Below are 19,357 nucleotides of genomic sequence, written 5' to 3' on the forward strand. Positions count from 1 at the left end.
TCCTACCTTGGCTATGAAGACTTTCCACATAGCCCCTGCCAGAAATAAGTCATTCTGCACTGGACCATTGCAGACGCTACACCAGTGCACACTGCACATTCTTTTATAGCCCATATGAGAAGCATTAGGGATAAAGCAGTCTGGAGGAGGGATGTGTAGTGGCTTTACACAGGAAGTGAATGATTTTTTGCAAAGGGATCTGATTTCAGCTCCAGTTCTAAGGAGAAAGTTACTTATCTTGCTTAGGATATTTGCAAATCTTACTTTCATGACCATGGCTGATGGAGAATGTAACCACCAGAGTAGAGGCAACTGATCCAGCCAGAGAACAAATCTACCAGAATGAATGCAATAACCATGTCAGAAAAACAGATCGGTCTGGGTTTTTATACACTTGTAAGGTGGGAGCAAACATGTGAGAGCGCACTGCCCTGCGGTGTCATGAACAACATGGAGAGCAAAGAACAATAGCAAAAGGAACCCTACTTTGAAAAAACCATTCGTTGGACCACATGGTCAAAGGAGGTCAGCAGTATGCTCAGAGCCGGAATGGGATGTTGACTAATCCTACAGTGTATCTTTATAAAGCCATTGTATATTTCCTATTACAGTAAGGATTTGGCCATTAACAATAAATCTTTATCATTTTCATGAAATGATAAATTGATGAAACTTTTAGTTATTGTACTAAATAGAACTTTGCTTTAAGTTAACAATTCAAATCAAGATTTTGGTGAGGTGGGCAGCAGTAATACCCAGGTGAGCAGCAATCCCGGCTAAAAACAAAATAAATTTTATTTTATAGGTATTTGTACATTCTGTATCTTTGTTTTCTCCAAACGAAATAATAAATTTCTAGAGGTTTGTCACTGTACAGCTTTTTTATCTTCTCTACCATAGGTCAAGGAATACTAAATCAATGACTGATAATCATAATTTTAATTGTTTTTCTTCCATTTGTAATCCCACTATTATCTAAGTTGAAACTACCCCCAGCCCCAGGAGCTGGAAAGGGGCTAACCGTCGCTTTAGAGAAAACTGAAGTTCACAGAGGTCAGATCAGATGTGATGGATCCAGAACTCCTGACCCTCCTGCTGGATACTTTTCTTAAATCCATCAAATTAATAATGGGAAGGATGAAAGAGAAAAAGAGAGGCAGAGACAGTGAGAGAGAGAGAGAAGGAAAGAAAGAAAAAGAAAAAGAAAGAAAGAAAGAAAGAAAGAGAAAGAGAGAGAGAGAGACAGAAAGGAAGAAGTATTCCTAAGTTAAATAACATTTGGTTTTCCTTATTAAAGTGTATATTTGTCTTCCAGATATATTATCCCCATGAGCACACACTAATGATCAAACCTAGCCAAGAACCAGAAGCATTTTAAACAAGTCACATTTTAAGACTATTGATGCATATTTCTTGCAAAAATATAAAACATTTATATTAACACTGTATCCAGACCCCAAATTACCCTTACTTTTCACACTCCTGAGAGTGTACAAAAATTTAAGAATTATTACAATAAGAAGGAGAATTTTTTTTTATACTGGCCCATGTTCTTTGCTTATGTTTCATTTCAAAATGAAACAAGTCAAAACGTGTCCTATATGTTAGGTGAAAATCCTAGGCCTTAGATCCAACAAACAGATGTTGATCACAGTTTCATAAGGATGATCCTGCATAAAACTTGGCTTAGTTGCCAATCCCATCATTACAGAACGAAAATAAAGAAATCAAGTAACGGAACAAAATACTGATTAAAACAACTGTGGAATTTTGAAGAGACCCTTCTAAATGCAGAAAGAAACACATTACATATTTGATGTCAAGTCCAGTTTCAAACCATATCATCTAAACTTCAAAACTGAAGAATAAAGGATTTATAGAATCTAGGAGCTAAGAAGGGAATCTTGGCCTGCCTCTAATCCAATGTATTAATTTTTAAAATATCTTTACTGAAATATAATTCAGATACATACAATTAATATTTGAAGTGTACTACTCAGTGTTTTTTAGTATATACACTCAGTTGTGCAAACATTACCATAATCTTAGAACATTTTCTCCTGCCAAAAGAAACCCCATACCCACTAGCATTCATTCCCATCCCACCTCCAATCCAGGGAAACCACCAATCTATTCTGTCTCTGTAGATTTGCCTATTCTGGTCATCTGACACAAATGGAATCATATAGTGTGTGATATTTTGTGATTAGTTCTTTCACTTAGCAAACATTTTCAAGGCTCATTCCTATTGTGTCAACCCTTTATTCCTTTGTATTGTCAAGTAATATCCCATTGTCTGGACCTACCACATTTATGTACCCATTTATCAGCTGATGGACATTTGGGTTGTTTCCCCTTTGACTATTCAAATAATGCTACTATGAAACTTTGTGTACAAGTTTTATGAGGAGGTGTATTTTCTTTTCTCTTGGGTATATACATGGTTGTGGAGTTGCTGGATTGTGTGGCAACTCTCCACACAACAGTTTTTTTTTTTTTTAGAAGCTGTCAGATTGTTTCCAAAATGGCAATACATTCCACCAGCAATATAGGAGGGTTCCAATTCTCCACATCCTCGCCAACATTTATTATTTTCTAGATTTTCTATGGCCAATTTAATGGGTCTATAGTGGTCTCACTATAGTTTTGATTTTCACTTTCCTAACAACTAATGATATCAATGAGAAAGAATAGTCTTCAACAGATGGTGCTAGACCTGGATGTCCACAGGCAAAAAAATGAAATTTAACTCTCTACCTCATATCATACTAAAAATTAACTCAAAATGGATCTTAGAGCTAAATGTAAGAGCCAAAACTATGAACCTCTTAGAAGAAAACACAGGAGTCAATTTTTATGATTTTAAGTTAGGTAGTGTTTTCTTAGCTATGACACCAAAAGCACAAGCAAAAACAACAAAAAATACAAACAAATGCCTACATCAAAATTAAAAATTTTGTACTATAAACAATACTATAAAGAGAGTGAAAAGACAACTCATAGAACAGGAGAACATATTTGCAAAGCATATATCTGATAAGGGACTAGTATTCAGAATATATTGTACAAAGAACTCTCACAATTCAATAACACAAAGACAAATAATCCAATTAAAAAATGGGCAAAGAATTTGACTACACAATTTTTCCAAAGAAGATATACAAATGACCAATAGGTATATGAAAAGATGACCAACCTGTACATATGTAGAGATAAGGAAACTCAGATCCAGGATATCTAAATGACATATTTTAAGTTACTCAAGTGGTTAGTGGCCAGTGAGGTCTAGACTAATCTTATATAGAAAAACCATTATAGGCCTTGGATATAAAAAGACATGGGCTTGTCTCCAAGAGTTTACTTGCACAACCAACCTCTTTGAGCCTCAGTTTCTTCATCTATAGCAAAACCTATTCCATAGGGTTATTATGAAAGTTAAATGAGTTCATATAATATCCCTAACACAGAGCCTAGCATCTAATAATAACAATTATTATGAATATATTTCAATATTCTATGTACCCCTCGCATAAAACTCTATGGCATTTAAGCATGAAGCCATGTATGTGTCTCTGGTGGTATGTCCTCTGCTAGATCACCTGTGATCTAATCAAGTCATACATATACGTCTCAGTCTTCCAGAACACTAGAAACCCCAGCATCTGGCCTGGTACTCTTCCTCCACGGAATGACAACAGATCTCTCATTTCCAAAAGCAATCCCTTTCAGTAGAGAACAGTGGTAAAGCCACACTGATAATGTTCAAATCCTGCATTCCTCACTTGCTTGCACACATTATTTAACATCTCTAAATTTCAGTAAAATGTGAATAATACTAATAATACCTACCTCATAAATTGTCAGGAAGTGTAAATAAGCTAACCCATGGGAAAGTACCTAGTACAGTGCCTGGCACATGGTATGAGTCTAAAAAATGCAGGTATCATCGTTATCATCAATGTCATTGTCATCATCATCATCATCATCATCAGTATCTTACCTACCAAGCCTGATATTGTTCTTATAGTTTAGTTAATAGTCAATTAGAAATATTTTATTTCTATTCGTTTATGTGAGCCAATGAAATAGACCTAGAACTTCCAAAATGAGCAGACCAGATCTAGAATTTTGTGAAAATTCACCCAATTTAAATCCCTGGCCTTAAGTAATTAGAAAAAAACTCTCTCCCAAAACTAATGACTCTCAAAGTGCAGTACAAGCTTAATCACTACCTTGTTTAAAAAATATTGTGAAAGATCCAAGGCAACATATACATTAAGAGAGGTCAAATGGAGCAAATCTAGGAGCTATTTCTGGTGATAGCACAGGAGGAGGAAAGAGTGAGAGGGAGTCTTCATCTGTCCAAGACAAAGATGACAAAAACTGGGTATACTACAGGTGACAAATTTCATTCATGTATCAAGCTTGTTTTGAGAACCTTCTATATGAAAGGTACTGGGGTAGAAGAGGGGGTAATCAAAAATAAATAAAGAAGGAGATCATCTGCTTGGAAAGATAAAACATGTTAACAATATAGCATGAGACAGATGTGGATAGATGTCATGAGAACAATGCAAGGGAAATTATGTGGGGATCCAAGGAAAAACTGATTTCTCATGTCTGGATTGCTAGCTGCAACTCATACTATAAGCTGCCCTCCAATGATGCATCTGAAAGCCCTCATCTTCTCAAGAGTGGTAGGAAATCCTACCACAGGCTCCCATAGCACCTTCTACTACCTTCCCTATGATTGTTGGAAGACATCCATCCACTCTACTCATTGGTAAAAGGCAGGATAAGAGGAGCCTGCAGCTATACTGCCTGGGTTCACATCCAATTCTATCACTTTCTAATTGTGGGACCCTAGTCCATGCACTTAACCATGCTCTGCCTTAGTTTCCACTTCTTAAAAATGTGGCTAAAAACAGCAGTTATTGACAAGGCTGCCGTGAGCAAGACAGGAATTAATCTAAGTCCTTACAACAGTGTCTACACACAGTCAGTGTGACATACTATCTAACGCTACACTGAGTGTTAGCTTTTATCATTGTTATCACAGTGGCATGCATATATGAGTCATTCAGAAGTATGGGAATGTGGCTGAATGACTAAATAAATGAAAACAGGAAAAGAAAATGTTGCGCTTGAGAAGAGAAGATGGAGCCAGATTTCATAAGTCTGAAGAGCTAAATTTGAGAGCATTCCCCCTGAGAAGAAGCATTTCCTTTCACGTAGCTGAGGATTTGGATATCGTATTCCATGTCAATTCTGAAATCAGTCATCACTGTGGGAAAATAACTTTGCAGTATTTAGTAGCTTTTGATGTTATGTTAAGTGGGAAAAAAAGTTTACTCCCTTTAAATATTCTGGAAGCAAAGTAATCATTAAAAAGGGAAGCTAAAATGTCAAGACTGGAAGAAAATCTACCAACCTTGAAGGATGAGAACTATGATTTCTAAAATGCACTCAAAAGCTGTGCAGCCCAATATAGAGCACAAGCTTCTCCCAAATGATCCTTTATTTTCATTCACTGGAAGCCAGTCATTTGTAAAGGAAGGAATGGGGGTGGAGGGGGTGGGAATCACAGGGAGATATACCTGCTTAAGTTAAGGGGTCCAACTTAGCTAAAAATCTTATTCAAGTTCTAATGCACAAGCAGAGAGATTAGACCAACATGATGAGCTTCCAGGGATGTCTGATAATCCATTTTGTCCACAAGGCTGGGGGTCCTTCTGTATCTTTCATGCCAGATAGTGTTCAAAAGCAAAGCCACCAGTAGACTGAGAGGTCAACCATCTGCCAGCCCACACTCAAAGTTCTTTACAATGCCTACAACTTTAGGTTGAAACTCCCATGTAAGTCTGAAACCCTCAGGGAATAAAATGGACAGTGTTTTTACTCATATAGCCGAGATAATGTTTACCTCTATTTAACTACAGAAACTTTTATAAAGGCTGTGTGAGACAGAACTGGTTCTTAAGAATACATCCTAACTCTCCTTAAATAGTGTCCTAAATGTAACACAAACTTTTCTCAAGGTCCAGGGATTATTAATAAGCAGCTCTCTCCTGAAGTGTGTCTGGCAAGTTATGACTGGCAGGAAGGGACTGCCCCACTGTGTATACACAAGTTCTTGATCTCCTGTAGTGAAGGATACACTATGACTCAGCAAGTTAAGTCTAAAAGGAGACATTATCTCAACTTGGGTTTCCCTGGATCCAGCGCTCTCTAATGAGCACACACAGATAAGAGCTTGTTAGAGTTGAGAACAGAGCTGAATTCCTGGTGTGGTACTGCTCTTTTATACCCAGATATAATACCACCAGTATTTCCCAAAGTCTTGTCTTGGACCTCGATGCCCTTCCACTCAGTAGAATGTTTACAAACATTGGGCTCTCGGGCTGCTGAACCAAACTTAATACCAGCAACGTGACATCTTTCTCTGGGAGGAGAAAGTGCAGGAAATGCCAGGTGGTCCTGCCTCTGGTGTCTTGGAAAGGCTTCCCTGTAAGGGACGTAATCACAAATCCATTCTCTTTCATCCGTTCTCAACTTCATGTTTGAGATTTCTAATCTACTTTGGGCTAGGAATCACAGGTTTATGAAAAAAATTTACAGAAATCAAGTCAATAGTTTCACTGAGAGTCTGAGGGCTCCTCCCACACATTAAAAATACATACTCTTTGTAACATCCGTTTGGGCCGGTTATAGATTCTCAGACAAGATTGCTGGAAGCCGAGCTGAAGATGCATAAGATGCTACTGTGGTACTATTGCTAGAGGTTATGTTGGGGGAGCATGGCATTTATCAAGTACTTAAACATTTCATTTGCTTTGAATGCTCTTTCCTTTATATGGATATATATCACTTTGTTCAGGTCTCTGTCCACATCTAGCCTTACCCAGGAGGTGTTCCCTAGCCACCTGGATAAAATAACTCTCCACTCCTCTGTTTCTCTAGACCCCTTCCTCTGATTTTTTTTTTTAAATCACAGCACTGGTCAGCACCTGGCATGCTCTTGGTCTGTTTTCCATCTCTTTCCATGAAAATGGCAGTCCTATGAAGGAGGCTGGCTTTTGCACAGGTGCTCTATAAATATTTGTTGAACAAATGAGTGAAGCAAGGCTAAATACTTTAAATATCATGTCATTTTCATCCCCTCCATCCTTCAAGTCATGCATTTCAAGTGTTCTTACAGCCAAGAGAACTGAGGCTGGTCACTCAATACACAGAGAGCATTATGTGGTGAAGAACATGGACCTGTGCAGCAGACTGCATGGGTGAGAACACAGCTGAGTCACTGCTCTTACCTGTGACACCAGGCAAGCCACCAAACCATTCTCAACCCAAGAGCTCCTTATCTGTAAATGTCATTAATAATAATAGCATTGCCTCACCTAGTTATTGTGAGGAGCTAAAATGCATAAAGATCTGAAACAGTTCATGGCCCATAGTAGTTTCTAAACCAGAGCTGAATAAATAAAACCTTAGCTGAGAAACATCTTATAAAAATTACTTTCTCATTCTAGATTTCTTACTTATAACCACTTTCTGATCACAACCCAGGTTTCTGGTGCATCTATCTACGACGGAAGTGTAGACATTGTTACTCTGGGCTATGTGACACTGTTCTGTATTTCTCATCATACCTGAATTAATCTGTGCGGCGGGTTTAATATGGTAACAAAATCGGGGTTCTGAACCAACAACACTGAGGCCACAATGTAGTTGTGTAGTTGCTTGCTGACCTAGCCACCTTCCCCAAACAATACCACAACTTTTAAATAAACTATCTGCAACATAAGCCGTAAAGCTAAGGAGGAGGAAATATCCTGGCCTAAGGAGTCTTTTCTCTAATCAGCAGAAAATGGAGCGAGATTACAGGTAGAATATTCAGGCAAAAGAGAGTCCTTCGCCAAACAAATGCCCTCGCACCTGTTGGCTCCATACACCATTTCAGAATAGCATAGTAACTGTTTGTGGAAACAACCTGCTTGTCCAGGTTTCACGTGGACCTGGACATGGAATGTTTCACCTCTCAAAGGGCTTTCAGCCCTCCCTTGAGTGGCTGACCCAATGTCAAAGCCACAAGGAGCCCACTCTCAGCAGCTGCCCCACGGCAACTCCCTCATGTTACCTTGCCCTGATGATCGTGTTTCATCTCCCAGCCCCTTGGCAGCTCCAGCTGTTTGTTGGCGAACATATTGAGGAATCCCACAAGATCTCGGTTATGCTGGTAGCGTTCAAAGTGGTGGGTGTCCCGCCGGACTTTGGTGATCATGTGCTTCAAACACGTATTGTTTGTAAACATGCGGTAGGCACTCTGGAGGAAAGAATGGAGAACCCATGTTAACCTGCCTGGGACCTGCAAAAGCCACATGTTACACATAGGACATCAGAGCACATACCGTCGTCCTCCAGTGGGCATATAAGCGTCAACATTACTCTAGACCCACACATGGAAAACAGCAGGCCGAGCACAATATTTAGATCAAAATAAGATAGAAAGACTACAGAAAGTAAGGCATCCTCATTGATGCTGTCTAGTTTTCTAATGAATAAGAATGCTTGCTATGGAATCTCATCCTACAGGAGATGTTTGGTCCTAAACTCGGTTGCAGGCAAGAACCACACAGTGATAGTCCCACCATGTCAGATACAAATATACATCTTCACAGCGGGCCCCAAAATAGCTGGTTCTTCCTCCAGCACCACAGGAGATCACTGGTCTCTGGATGAGTGCCACGCGAAGCAGTTGGCATCATTTAGCAGCCAAGTCATATAGAAAAATGCTTAGCCACCTATTTGAATGTCGGGAGTACATGCAATGGGCTCAGCTGTTCTCACTGGGAGTCAAATTTAACTGATACCACAGTAGATAAAAGTTTTTCATCTTACACCTTCTTCGAGGCATAATCTCGGTGAATGGGATGGCAGGCAGACCTGCCCGGGCTTTATACGTATTTTTTTTTCTTTTTCTCTGTGTGTGTGTGTGTGTTGTGTATGTATGTATATATACATATGGCTGAATTTATACAGTTGAAATGCATGTTAAATAAAACTCCACTATACAACCACATAAAAAAGTGACTGTCTTATGAAAAATGCTATTGTCTTCATCTCTATGATACTTAAAAGGGATTCCAAAAATTAGCCATAAGCCACAGGCCATCCACATACAAGTTAGTCAACAAACACTCATTGCATCATATCATGTGCCAAGAAGTAGAAGTAGGAAAGAAATAACTGTATAAATGATCTATTCTGGAATTCTATTCTTCTCAGATAGATTCAAATGATTCTTCTTACCTTTAGTATACCAGGGCCACCAGATTGAGTCTGGAGGCCTTCAGGCTTTACTTCAGGGGTTCTGTTAATTTATTTCAGTTTGAGATAGACCAAAGGAAAGGCAAACGAAATCAGAATCTCTGGAAATAATTTCATTTTAATAAACATTTACTGTGTTTCCTATGCCCAGTACTGTGGTAGTTACTGAGGACAGTTAACATCGTTCCTGTCTGTCCAGTATCCCTCAAGATGTGTCATGTTCCAGTCAAAGCAATTATTGATGATGGGAGTCCTTCTAGAGCTTTCTTCCCTTTGGCATGGTTATTACAGCAACCAGTGATGTTTGAAATGGTGGTTGCTCCCCAGTCTAGGTCCCTGGATCCCTGAGTGATGACAGCGATCAGAGAAGCTTGATAATCCAATTTGGAATGAGAAACAAACCTCTGTCAGCTTACGCCACCGAGATTTGTTAAGTTTCTGTTGACAGCCTCAACTATATAAAATAACTGTTTACAGTTTTCCTGATTGCTTCTCCATCATCATATACTTTTTACTAAAATATTTCTTCCCTATCAAAACAAAAGGAAGAAAGGAAGGGAGAGAGGAAGAAGGCAGGGAGGCAGGAAGGCAGGCAGGCAGGCCACAGTGAACTATCCTCAGTACTAGTGCACTAATTCCTCAGTACACTGGAGTATAAAATACTTTGAGGTTCTATTTCAACCTGACAGTCTAAATGAGAGGAGGTTTTGATGGCTGTGAGAAATTGTGAGGTTCAGAGCGCAGCGCAATGCCAAAGCAGGCAAGCCTACGCAGGGGCGTGGGGCAATTAGAGAGCATGAGAGAATAAGAAAGTGATACCATGAAAGCAGAGAAGGAGACTAATAAAAGAAGTTGAAGGCTGTCGGAGACGAACGTTAGCTAACTAATAGTTTAGCCTGTGGCTGACCCTGCCTTGGTGTTTTATGCACAATCAGCAAGGCATCTGTTTTCTGCATTTGGCTCTGTGCTGCTGATGTATTTTCACAGAAGCCACTGCAAGCTTAGAGGCTGGAGACCACACTAGCTTGAGTGGTGGTTGGCAACGAGCTTTCAAGTCATAGTCCCTGATCAGTCTCTCTGGGGACAAATGATTGTGGGATAATTTTGCCAGATAAACCATTCTACTAACTGTTCTAAATAGGTAAATCTCCTGGTCCTCCTGAGTTCTTCCTCTCCCCCCTCCCCCATTAATATAAGTAAATAGGCCACATCCTGATGCTTCATCTGGAGCACCAGAAATGCTCCTCATTCTGCTGAAGAGAAGAAACAGAACTTTATTAGGTCAAGAAGAAGTAATTAGGTGAAGGAACCTGTCCCAGCCCCACGCGGGAAGTAATTCCCTGGGGTTGCACAGCACTTTATGTTCAGGAGACTTAAGGCCAGTCTTATAATTGATTATGTCCTCTCATTTTCCTCCTCTCCTCTCAGTAAGACATGGAACATAGCGCCAAGTTCGAGCGATCCATGAAAAAAGTATCTACTAAAGTAAAGTAAATGCAAGAAAGATTTCTTATTAGTAACTAGCAAACGATCTTTGGAACCACAGCTTGTTCAAGTCTGAATAACATGCACAAGACTGCAAGTGCCCATATAAAACCCTTAAGGCAAACAGGAACATCCCTCCAGACAGATACATTTTTATAAGGAACTAAATATATACACATTTATGTACTAAATATATACATATTTATGTATATATTTATTTACATATGTGTTTAGGTATATACACATGTGACATATTTATGTATGTTTATATACATGTTTATTTTGTTTTTTTGTTTTAAGTATATACAATATTTTTAATATACAGCTATACATGTAATTGTATATCTGTGTATGTATACATATACATGTACTTCAGAAGGAATATTTATACTCCATTTCATACAGAACTACAATGAAGATTTTAGTCACAGCCCTGTCACTCATGGACAGAGACAAAGAAAATCATTTAATCTCTGCCTCAGAGATTAAATCTTTGCTCAACTGTAAAACGGAATAATAATAACTGGTCTGCTTTCTTCATAGGTACACGAGACTCAAATCCAAAGAAACAAAGGATGTAAAACTGCTTTGAAGAGATAAAAATCACAAAAAAATACAGAGTAGAAGTAAGTAATAGAATATATGAGGGATTATACCTATCATACCTATGTTCTAACAGATAAATGATAGCAGTAAAATTGTTTTCTACTTCTGAGGTCTTTGAAGATTGTGGGCCAGCATCCCACTTTCTATTAACTAAAGAAGGTTTTCATAACCTTTCATTAATTATGTCACAAGCCCTGTGCTAAACCCCGAGGATACAGAGATGAGTACAGCCCCGTCATTCAAAAGGATGGGAAGGAACATTATAGGGAAAGGTGGGAGGAAGAGGTTCCCTGGAGGCAGAAAGTGGAGTTTGGAAATCAAAGAGGCCACAGTAGCAGTGAAAATACTGACACACAGAACGAGCAAGAGCTGCAGATGAGAGGGGTCTCAACACTCGAGAAACACTAACCAGGTGAAAATAGATTACAAGAGCTCAGTCTCCCTGGAAGCTGACTCTGACAAAGCTGTGGGTTAAGGGAGAAGAGCCTTTGATTCTCCCTCGGTCGTTGGGTGGCTCTGAGTGAGGGCTGTTGTTTTGTTTTGGTCTCATAGAAAAAGATGCAATAAGTGGAGGTGACTTTCTATCTGAAACCAAAGTCGATTAGGAAAGAACAAACGGGCCCTATTTCATAACGTGATGAAGTCTGGTGGTAGAGTATGGAATGATCCCGTCTGGGAAGCTGTTGCATGTGGAGTCACCAGCAGTAGTTGGAGACTCAGCAACTGTTACTAGTAGATGGAACTCCTTCAAATGATCTCTCATGTGATTTCAGAGGTCCTCCTTAGTTACTGCTTCTCTATTCCAAAATTCCTTTCCTAACCTTATTCTTGGTTGTTTCTTGTTTTCTATGCAAGAAATGAACACCTGATGGTTGAGTGAATGATCAACTGAACTTCTTTAGCGGAATTTTGTTAAAATAACATTCCTTAGAGTTTAATGTGTTTTGTTTGGTTAAGTGTTTTGAGGTGTTAGAAATGAAAAATATTGAGAGGAGTTGAGGAGGATGTTATTGCCATTTGGCAGCAGAATAAGAACATTATATGTAAATACTCATTTCTTATCAATCAACCTCAACGCAAGTGATAATCTTTTTTTTTTTTTTTTTTTTTTTGCCTTTTCTGGCAGCTTGCTTGCTTGCTTTTTTCTTTCTTCTTTTGTTTAGTGTTATGGTGACCATACGTCTGGGGTTACCTGGCCTAATTTTGATTTTTACCTAATTTTGTTATTTTCATTAACATAAATACATCAATGCTAAATAAAATCTATCTTTCATAGTTCATAAATCCTTCATCAAAAATAGTTATTCTGAAGGGCGCCTGGGTGGCTCAATCAGTTAAGTGTCTGAATCTTTGCTTCGGCTCAGGTCTTGTTTTCAGGTTCATGAGATCAAGACCCTCACTGGGCTCCCTGCTCAGAAGAGTCCAGTTGTCTCCCTCTCCTTTTGCCTTTCCCCCTACTCCTTCACGTTTTCTCTCTCTCTCTCTCTTTCAAATAAATAAATCTTTAAAAGCTAAACAAAATAAAAAGAATATTCTGAATCCACACTTGGAAAATATCACTACATCTACAGTGAATGTCTCTCATATTCACAAGGGAGCAGATCTCAGCATTCATATATCTGAGTCACAGAACAAAATTTATTATAAACAAAATCAAGTAGCATTGTCTCCATATGATATATGTGAGGATATGAAAATAGTCCTATCTTACACAGTCTGTAAGATAATCATAAGGGATTTTTACATTATTTTCATCTAGCTAAAGATTAAAATGGAGGGAAATTTAACTTATTAGCAAAACTAATTGTAAACTATCAATTCATCTATTTTGCAATAGCAGGAATTCTTGACTTGTAAGAATAAATTTATGTATTTTTCTCCATTGAGTACTAAGGAGTTTAAATGGTGGAATTAATGTATTTCTACAGCTTAATAAAAGCCAGAATAATAGTTTTTGGCATGTATGTTGGAAACATTATTCAGTTATGTATTAGGAGACTTATTTTGTATTGTGCTAATTAGACAAACACAGGCATACCATGACCATAAAAGCCATGACACTAATACTTAAATCTTGAGTTATCAGAATTCATTTATGAATACAATTTTGTAAGAAATCTGATCACACCAGCAGAGGGCAGTACTATACATCTTAGAGCAACCACTATGCAAAAAAAATGAAAAAAAACTTTTCAAAAAAACAGTATTTTGTTTCTCAAGTTGTCCTTTAGAGTTATGACAACTGTATATCTACTTAACTTCATTATTTTCTTTTTTCAAAATATTTTATTTATTTATTCATGAGAGACACAGAGAGAGGCAGAGACACAGGCAGAGGGAGAAGCAGGCTCCATGCAGGGAGCCTGATGTGGGTGGGACTCTATCCTGGGACCCGGAGGTCACACCCTGGACTGAAGGGAGGCGCTAAACTGCTGAGCCACCCAGGGATCCCCATCTTCATTATTTTCAATAAAAATGATTAAGTTACTATTATATGAACTCTATTTTCATGACTATCTTTTAATATAAGCTGATTATCTTCAAATCATAAAAAGAATTAGGAAAGCTTTTAAATTAATACCCTTCTTTTGTATGTTGAACATGTTCAATAATATAAATAGGGAATCTACTGAACCAGTTATTGATAATAAACAATTAAAGCAAAAAAAAAAAAAAGACTAGATAATAAATCTTAAAATAAGGAAACCAAAAAAGTTTGTTTCATAATATTTTGTTACATAATCTAGGAAAAAGAAGAGATCCCATAAGTAATGCCCTCTACAAAAAAACCATGCAACTTACTCCCATAAATTCATACCTTGAGACCATTAACTAGATAGAACCAGCTGCTTTAATTCTTGCTGTAGATAAGTCAGGGAAATCAGACTTCCTAAAAACCCAACATAATTTAAATCTTACACAAATGCATAGATGCCCAGCATGGATCATCTTTGTAGCCAGTAATGAAGAAAGACAGTTCAGGTAGGAGAAAAATAATTAAAATGCTTTAGAGAGGATACTTAAAAATCAAGATTGGCTTCCCAGCAAAAGTAGTTCTTCCTGCCCAAGAAAAGGGAAAAATAATGAAAACATGAAGACAAAAGAAACAAAAAAAAACCTTTAAGCTGCTGAGTATTTTCACACTGTTAAAATATGTTAGTGTCAGAAGTCCAGATGTGTTACTGTTGTGACAAAAGCAGTGGGATCATTTACCGCAACATCTCCTTATTCTAGAAATTCCCAAGCTACAGGTCGTAGACCAATTATATCAGAATCACTTAAGGAACCAATCAATTAACCAACCAAACACATGCCTGGGGCCCACTCCAGACCTAATGAACCAGGTCTCAAAGGTCTGGGAACCAAGAATATGCATTTATTTATAGAACTTGACCAAGTTTCAGATCTACAGCCTTTTACCACAACCCAGTAACTGTGAACACAGCCTCTACTTGAACCAATGCAGTGATGAGAAACTTGTACCCAAAAAGACAGCCTGTATTGACAAGTTACAACTCGGTGCTTGGCGAGGTCACACTGGTAGCTTAAAATTGGCTACAGTTGGCAGTATTAACATTACAGAAATCAGTAAATGCAAACCAGGCCTTGATATGATTTTGTGGGCTGTCTAGGGGAGGTGTGGGCAAACTTCAGACCCGTCGGCTCGCTGGCTGTGTCTGCAAAGTTTTTTGAGATACAGCCACGTCCATTTGTTCACATGCCGCCCTTGGCTCAGAAGCTGAAAATGATTTCTGGGCCTTTACAAAAGAGTGCTACTTTTTTCTAGATGTAAAGTCTAGACTTAAACTGCTGGAGAAAATAAAATGATAATAGTACAGATTAAACTTCACATTGTGCTGTTACACTATATACAGCGTGCGCGCGCACACACACACACACACGAAGACATACAAGTCCAATGTTCAAAAACTATTATCTGGCTCAAAAAGAAGATACTACTGACCTCACTGACACAGGACTATGAAGCTCCGACTTGCGTCTTCCCTACTTCACTGTAGTCTTAATGGTTAATGTAAATGAAAACTTTCATGTTGGAACTAGACTTGTCTGTAAACTACAACCGTAGGCTGGCGACTGATAAGAGACTTCAGCAAAAAGCAACAAAAGCATTCTGTGTATATTTTATTATTACTTGTAAATTGTGTGCTAGATATCCTTTACTTAATAAAATTTGTAAGATCTCACACACACACACACACACACACACACACACACACACACTTTTGCCAGAGCTGTTGTTGAACACTTACCAGCAAACCCTTGAACACTACCATCCAATCAACTGCTCTTTCTGGAAGCCTTTCTTTTCTCTTGTCCCCACCTTCTAAAGTATTAGCAAGAATGTCTGCCCTTCCTCCAAAACATGTCCCATATTCATCCACTTGTCACCATCTCTACTGCTACTGCGTTGGTCTCAGCTCTTTTTATGTCTCACCACAGGGCCTTTACACTTGTCTCCCTGATGCCAGTCTTGCCTTCTAAAACTCATTCTCAGAAAAGCAGCTAGAAGGAATCTTTTAAATATTGAAATTACTCCTACAGGAAATCCCCTTAGAATAAATCCAGCAAGAATAAAGCCCAAACTCTTTGCCAGATGGTATCAGCCCTACTTTCTGAAGCCCTGCTCACCTATCTGACCTAATTATATACCACATCAGACTCAATCAAGCCTTCGAGCCTTTGCTTTTCCTTGATAAGGTTCTGCTCCCAGACCTTTACCCTACTGGCTTCTTGACATTTTACAACAGCTTACATGTGGCTAACCTAATATCACACTATTCACCCTTCCTATCGCAGCAGAGTAGCCCCTCTGCCCGCTTTTCTGAGCCCTGGAGTCCTTGCACTTGCTGGTTCAATTGCTTGAAATGAGCTTCTTTTGGCTTTTTCCATGGTTGATGATTTCTAATCTTTTGGCTTTTAACTCAAAACTATTTCTTCTGAGAGGCATTCTGCAATCATCTTTCTAAAGTTGCCCTTATTCTCTGTCCACCCTAGGAGAAGATCTTGATCTTATTCCTCACCGTGTCTGCAGCACTTGACATAATTTCTAACATAGATCATATTTTCAGTATTATTTATTGGATGAATGAAATAACTCAATATGCATATAGGACACATTTTTTTGCTTTCATCTTTGCTCATGCATATCCTCCACTGAGAAGGTCCTCCCATGCCATTTGTACCAACTGATATCCATTATTTATTTAGTGACAATTTAAGATTCACATCACAAAGGAATGCTTTCTAACCAAACTATTTTTAACCAAAATGCTTTCCTTTCAGATTCTATTTTTTGTATTGCACACACAGACACAGTTTTGGTTTAATTAATATTTTAAAATCCTTCTCTTTTTTTTCTAGAAATGTTTTAGACAAAAATCATGCTTCATGACCAAAAAATAAGTGTGACATTCTTTACTGGCACCCTATGGACTTCATAAACTGTAGTGCTTCCAGGAGGTTAACACTTCCTGAGTAAAATAAAAACTTTTCAATCCAGGTTTAGCTCCAAAATAAATGTGGGAAGGGGGCATGTAAGTAGAATTAGAGGGATTGGTTGTCCTGAGAATTTAAACAGAGGGAGGGTATGCATGAGGGGTTTCTTGGTTACGGAACCAAGATCAGGAAAGAGGGTAGAATTTTGGTTAGTAGTCAGGCCTGGAGGAAATGGAAAAAAAAAAAAAGGAAGGAGAGAGTCAAAATGATTTTTCTCTATTTAGAATAATAGCTAAAAGACTAAATTTTTATAATCACTTGGTTAACAAAAGACTCTTTGGTTGATACTAACATTTTTAGGACTATAGCAAAATCACAGAGGTAGGGTTTCTAAACAATAGACACATTAGTAAAGGACAAAAATTTAAATCTATTTCATTTCTAAACACATCACTATGCTTCTCTCTTCCAAAAATAAAACTCTGAACTTCCATATAAACTTCATATATCTTTAAAATAAGCTTTTATTTTTAATTTATTTTCAGGTTATAGCAATGTATAAAGTTTATACTTTCCCTTTCTCTTTCAGAGAACATGTACCACAATCTCAAAGGCCGATCTAACCACAGCCTGCTGTCAATGTTCAGATATTTAGCTACATTTTTGCAGGCAAAATAAGGTGATCAGTAAGAGCATAGCCTCTGAAGTTAGTATCTCTGGGATTTTAACCCCAACGATACCACTTAGTAGGTATAGAACTTTAGGAATATTTTTTGTTTGTTTGTTTGTTTGTTTTAAGCATACTTGACACACAAAATTACATTACAGGTATACAATAGTGATTTGACAACACTTTTCTCACCACAACTATGTGACCATCTGTCACCGCACAATGCTATTACAATACCACTGGCTCTATTTCCAATGCTATAGCTTTTATTCCCAGGATTTATTCACTCCATAACTGGAAGCCTGTATCTTAGGAATGTTATTTAACCTCTCTATGCTTCAGGTTCTTTATCTGGAAAAGTGGACATTTTATCTCAGAGGTTTATTTGGACCCAATGGATTAGCATCTATAGTACTTAACACAGACCCTGGAACATGCTTAGTGCTCAGTCAACAGCTCTTGTCATTCTCCCATAACATTCGTAAGGATAATTTCCTCTGGCCTGTCCCTTTTTCCATTGCAAACTCTCGGACTGGATACTCACAGGGTTAGAATGCAGCACGGTGAAGAAGTCTGGGCTGATGAGGAACTTCACGGGGGGTGACTGTAACAGCAACGTGAGCCTGGATCTGGAGGTAGAGTGAGGCAGGACGTTTTCCCGTCGGAAATCTACAAGGGGCAGACCATAAAGGCTTTCAGGGAGATCTTTCCACATAGTGGAAACATGTTTTAAAAGAAACAAAGAATATCTATATAATTTACTATTATTTTCATCCTCCACACACTCTTTCCTTTGATGTAAATTCATGGGTAAGACCTGACTAAAATGGAATTGAATTTTTCTAGCCACTATTTACATTTTAATGCATCCTTAGATGGTTTAAGCGATCAGACTCAATCATTTTCCTCTATCCCACACGACCAGAGATTAAAATCATTTATCTTCTATTTGGTTTTGTGATGTTCTTAGTACTAGTAAAAAGTTGAGGATTAGAAGAGGTCTCTGGTGAATTCTTTTATTTGCATCAGATTACCAGATCTTATTGAAGATCAAAAGTTCACTAAAAAACAACAACAACAAATACCTCATTTCTTGGAAATCCTTATTATTTGTTTTCTACTCTTGTGAAATTACAAACCAACCAACCTAAAGGCTCTTACCTGCACTAGCTTGGTGAAAGTCAGCTTCCTCCCCTGCCCCATCGATCGCATTGGTATTTTCCTCAGGCCTCTCATTAGTCATGGTTCTGCGGATACTCTGGTATCTGAAATCAGGAGCCTAGCATTACGTCACAGCAGTCTCTAAAACAAGGGACTCAATCATTCCCCCAGAGCCCAGAAATTTTCAGTATCTTCTCAACTTCAGCCAGAGTTTCTTCCCCAAACCTCCGCCCATTCCATGACCTTCTGGACCATCTGTTGTTTAAGTAAATTACAAAGCATTGAATTTCTTCTGTCCATTGTTTGTGGAACATTTTCCTAACAAAGTAATAAAACTTAAAAAAAATCATGCCCCTTAACCAAAGAAAATTAAATTCTTATATTGCTAAAGAAAATAACTTTTATGTCATGGTCATGAGTTTTCAAAAAAGAATGACATTTAAAAGGATTAAGTGGATAATAAAGATGCATGATGGAGATTCTAAATATTTAGAAAGATATCTGGCCTCATATTATATATGTATATGCTCTATTTTCCTAAAAGCCAATGCCTTGGGTTGAGTAAACAGATCATCATTACTTATTTCTCTCTAGTTTTCAAACAAGTGGTACATATGTGTGGATTTTTTTTTTTTTTTTAACCAACAGAAG

General features: G+C 38.0%; 1 protein-coding gene across 3 annotated transcripts in view; it reads right to left on the minus strand.

Annotated features, from left to right (window-relative positions):
* The window catches only part of HECW2 (HECT, C2 and WW domain containing E3 ubiquitin protein ligase 2), a 356,852-nt gene that overhangs the window by 88,434 nt on the left and 249,061 nt on the right, over positions 1-19,357 (minus strand). For all 3 annotated transcript variants that reach the window (XM_055345429.1, XM_055345430.1, XM_055345431.1), the window contains 3 exons: positions 18,707-18,810; positions 18,090-18,214; positions 8,138-8,323 (listed from right to left, as the gene is read on the minus strand). In XM_055345429.1, the coding sequence (XP_055201404.1) occupies positions 8,138-8,323; positions 18,090-18,214; positions 18,707-18,810 (415 nt within the window). The remainder of the gene's footprint in view (positions 1-8,137; positions 8,324-18,089; positions 18,215-18,706; positions 18,811-19,357) is intronic.

The sequence above is a fragment of the Nyctereutes procyonoides genome, unplaced genomic scaffold (assembly GCF_905146905.1).
Source record: "Nyctereutes procyonoides isolate TBG_1078 unplaced genomic scaffold, NYPRO_anot_genome, whole genome shotgun sequence".
NCBI classification, from domain to species: domain Eukaryota; kingdom Metazoa; phylum Chordata; class Mammalia; order Carnivora; family Canidae; genus Nyctereutes; species Nyctereutes procyonoides.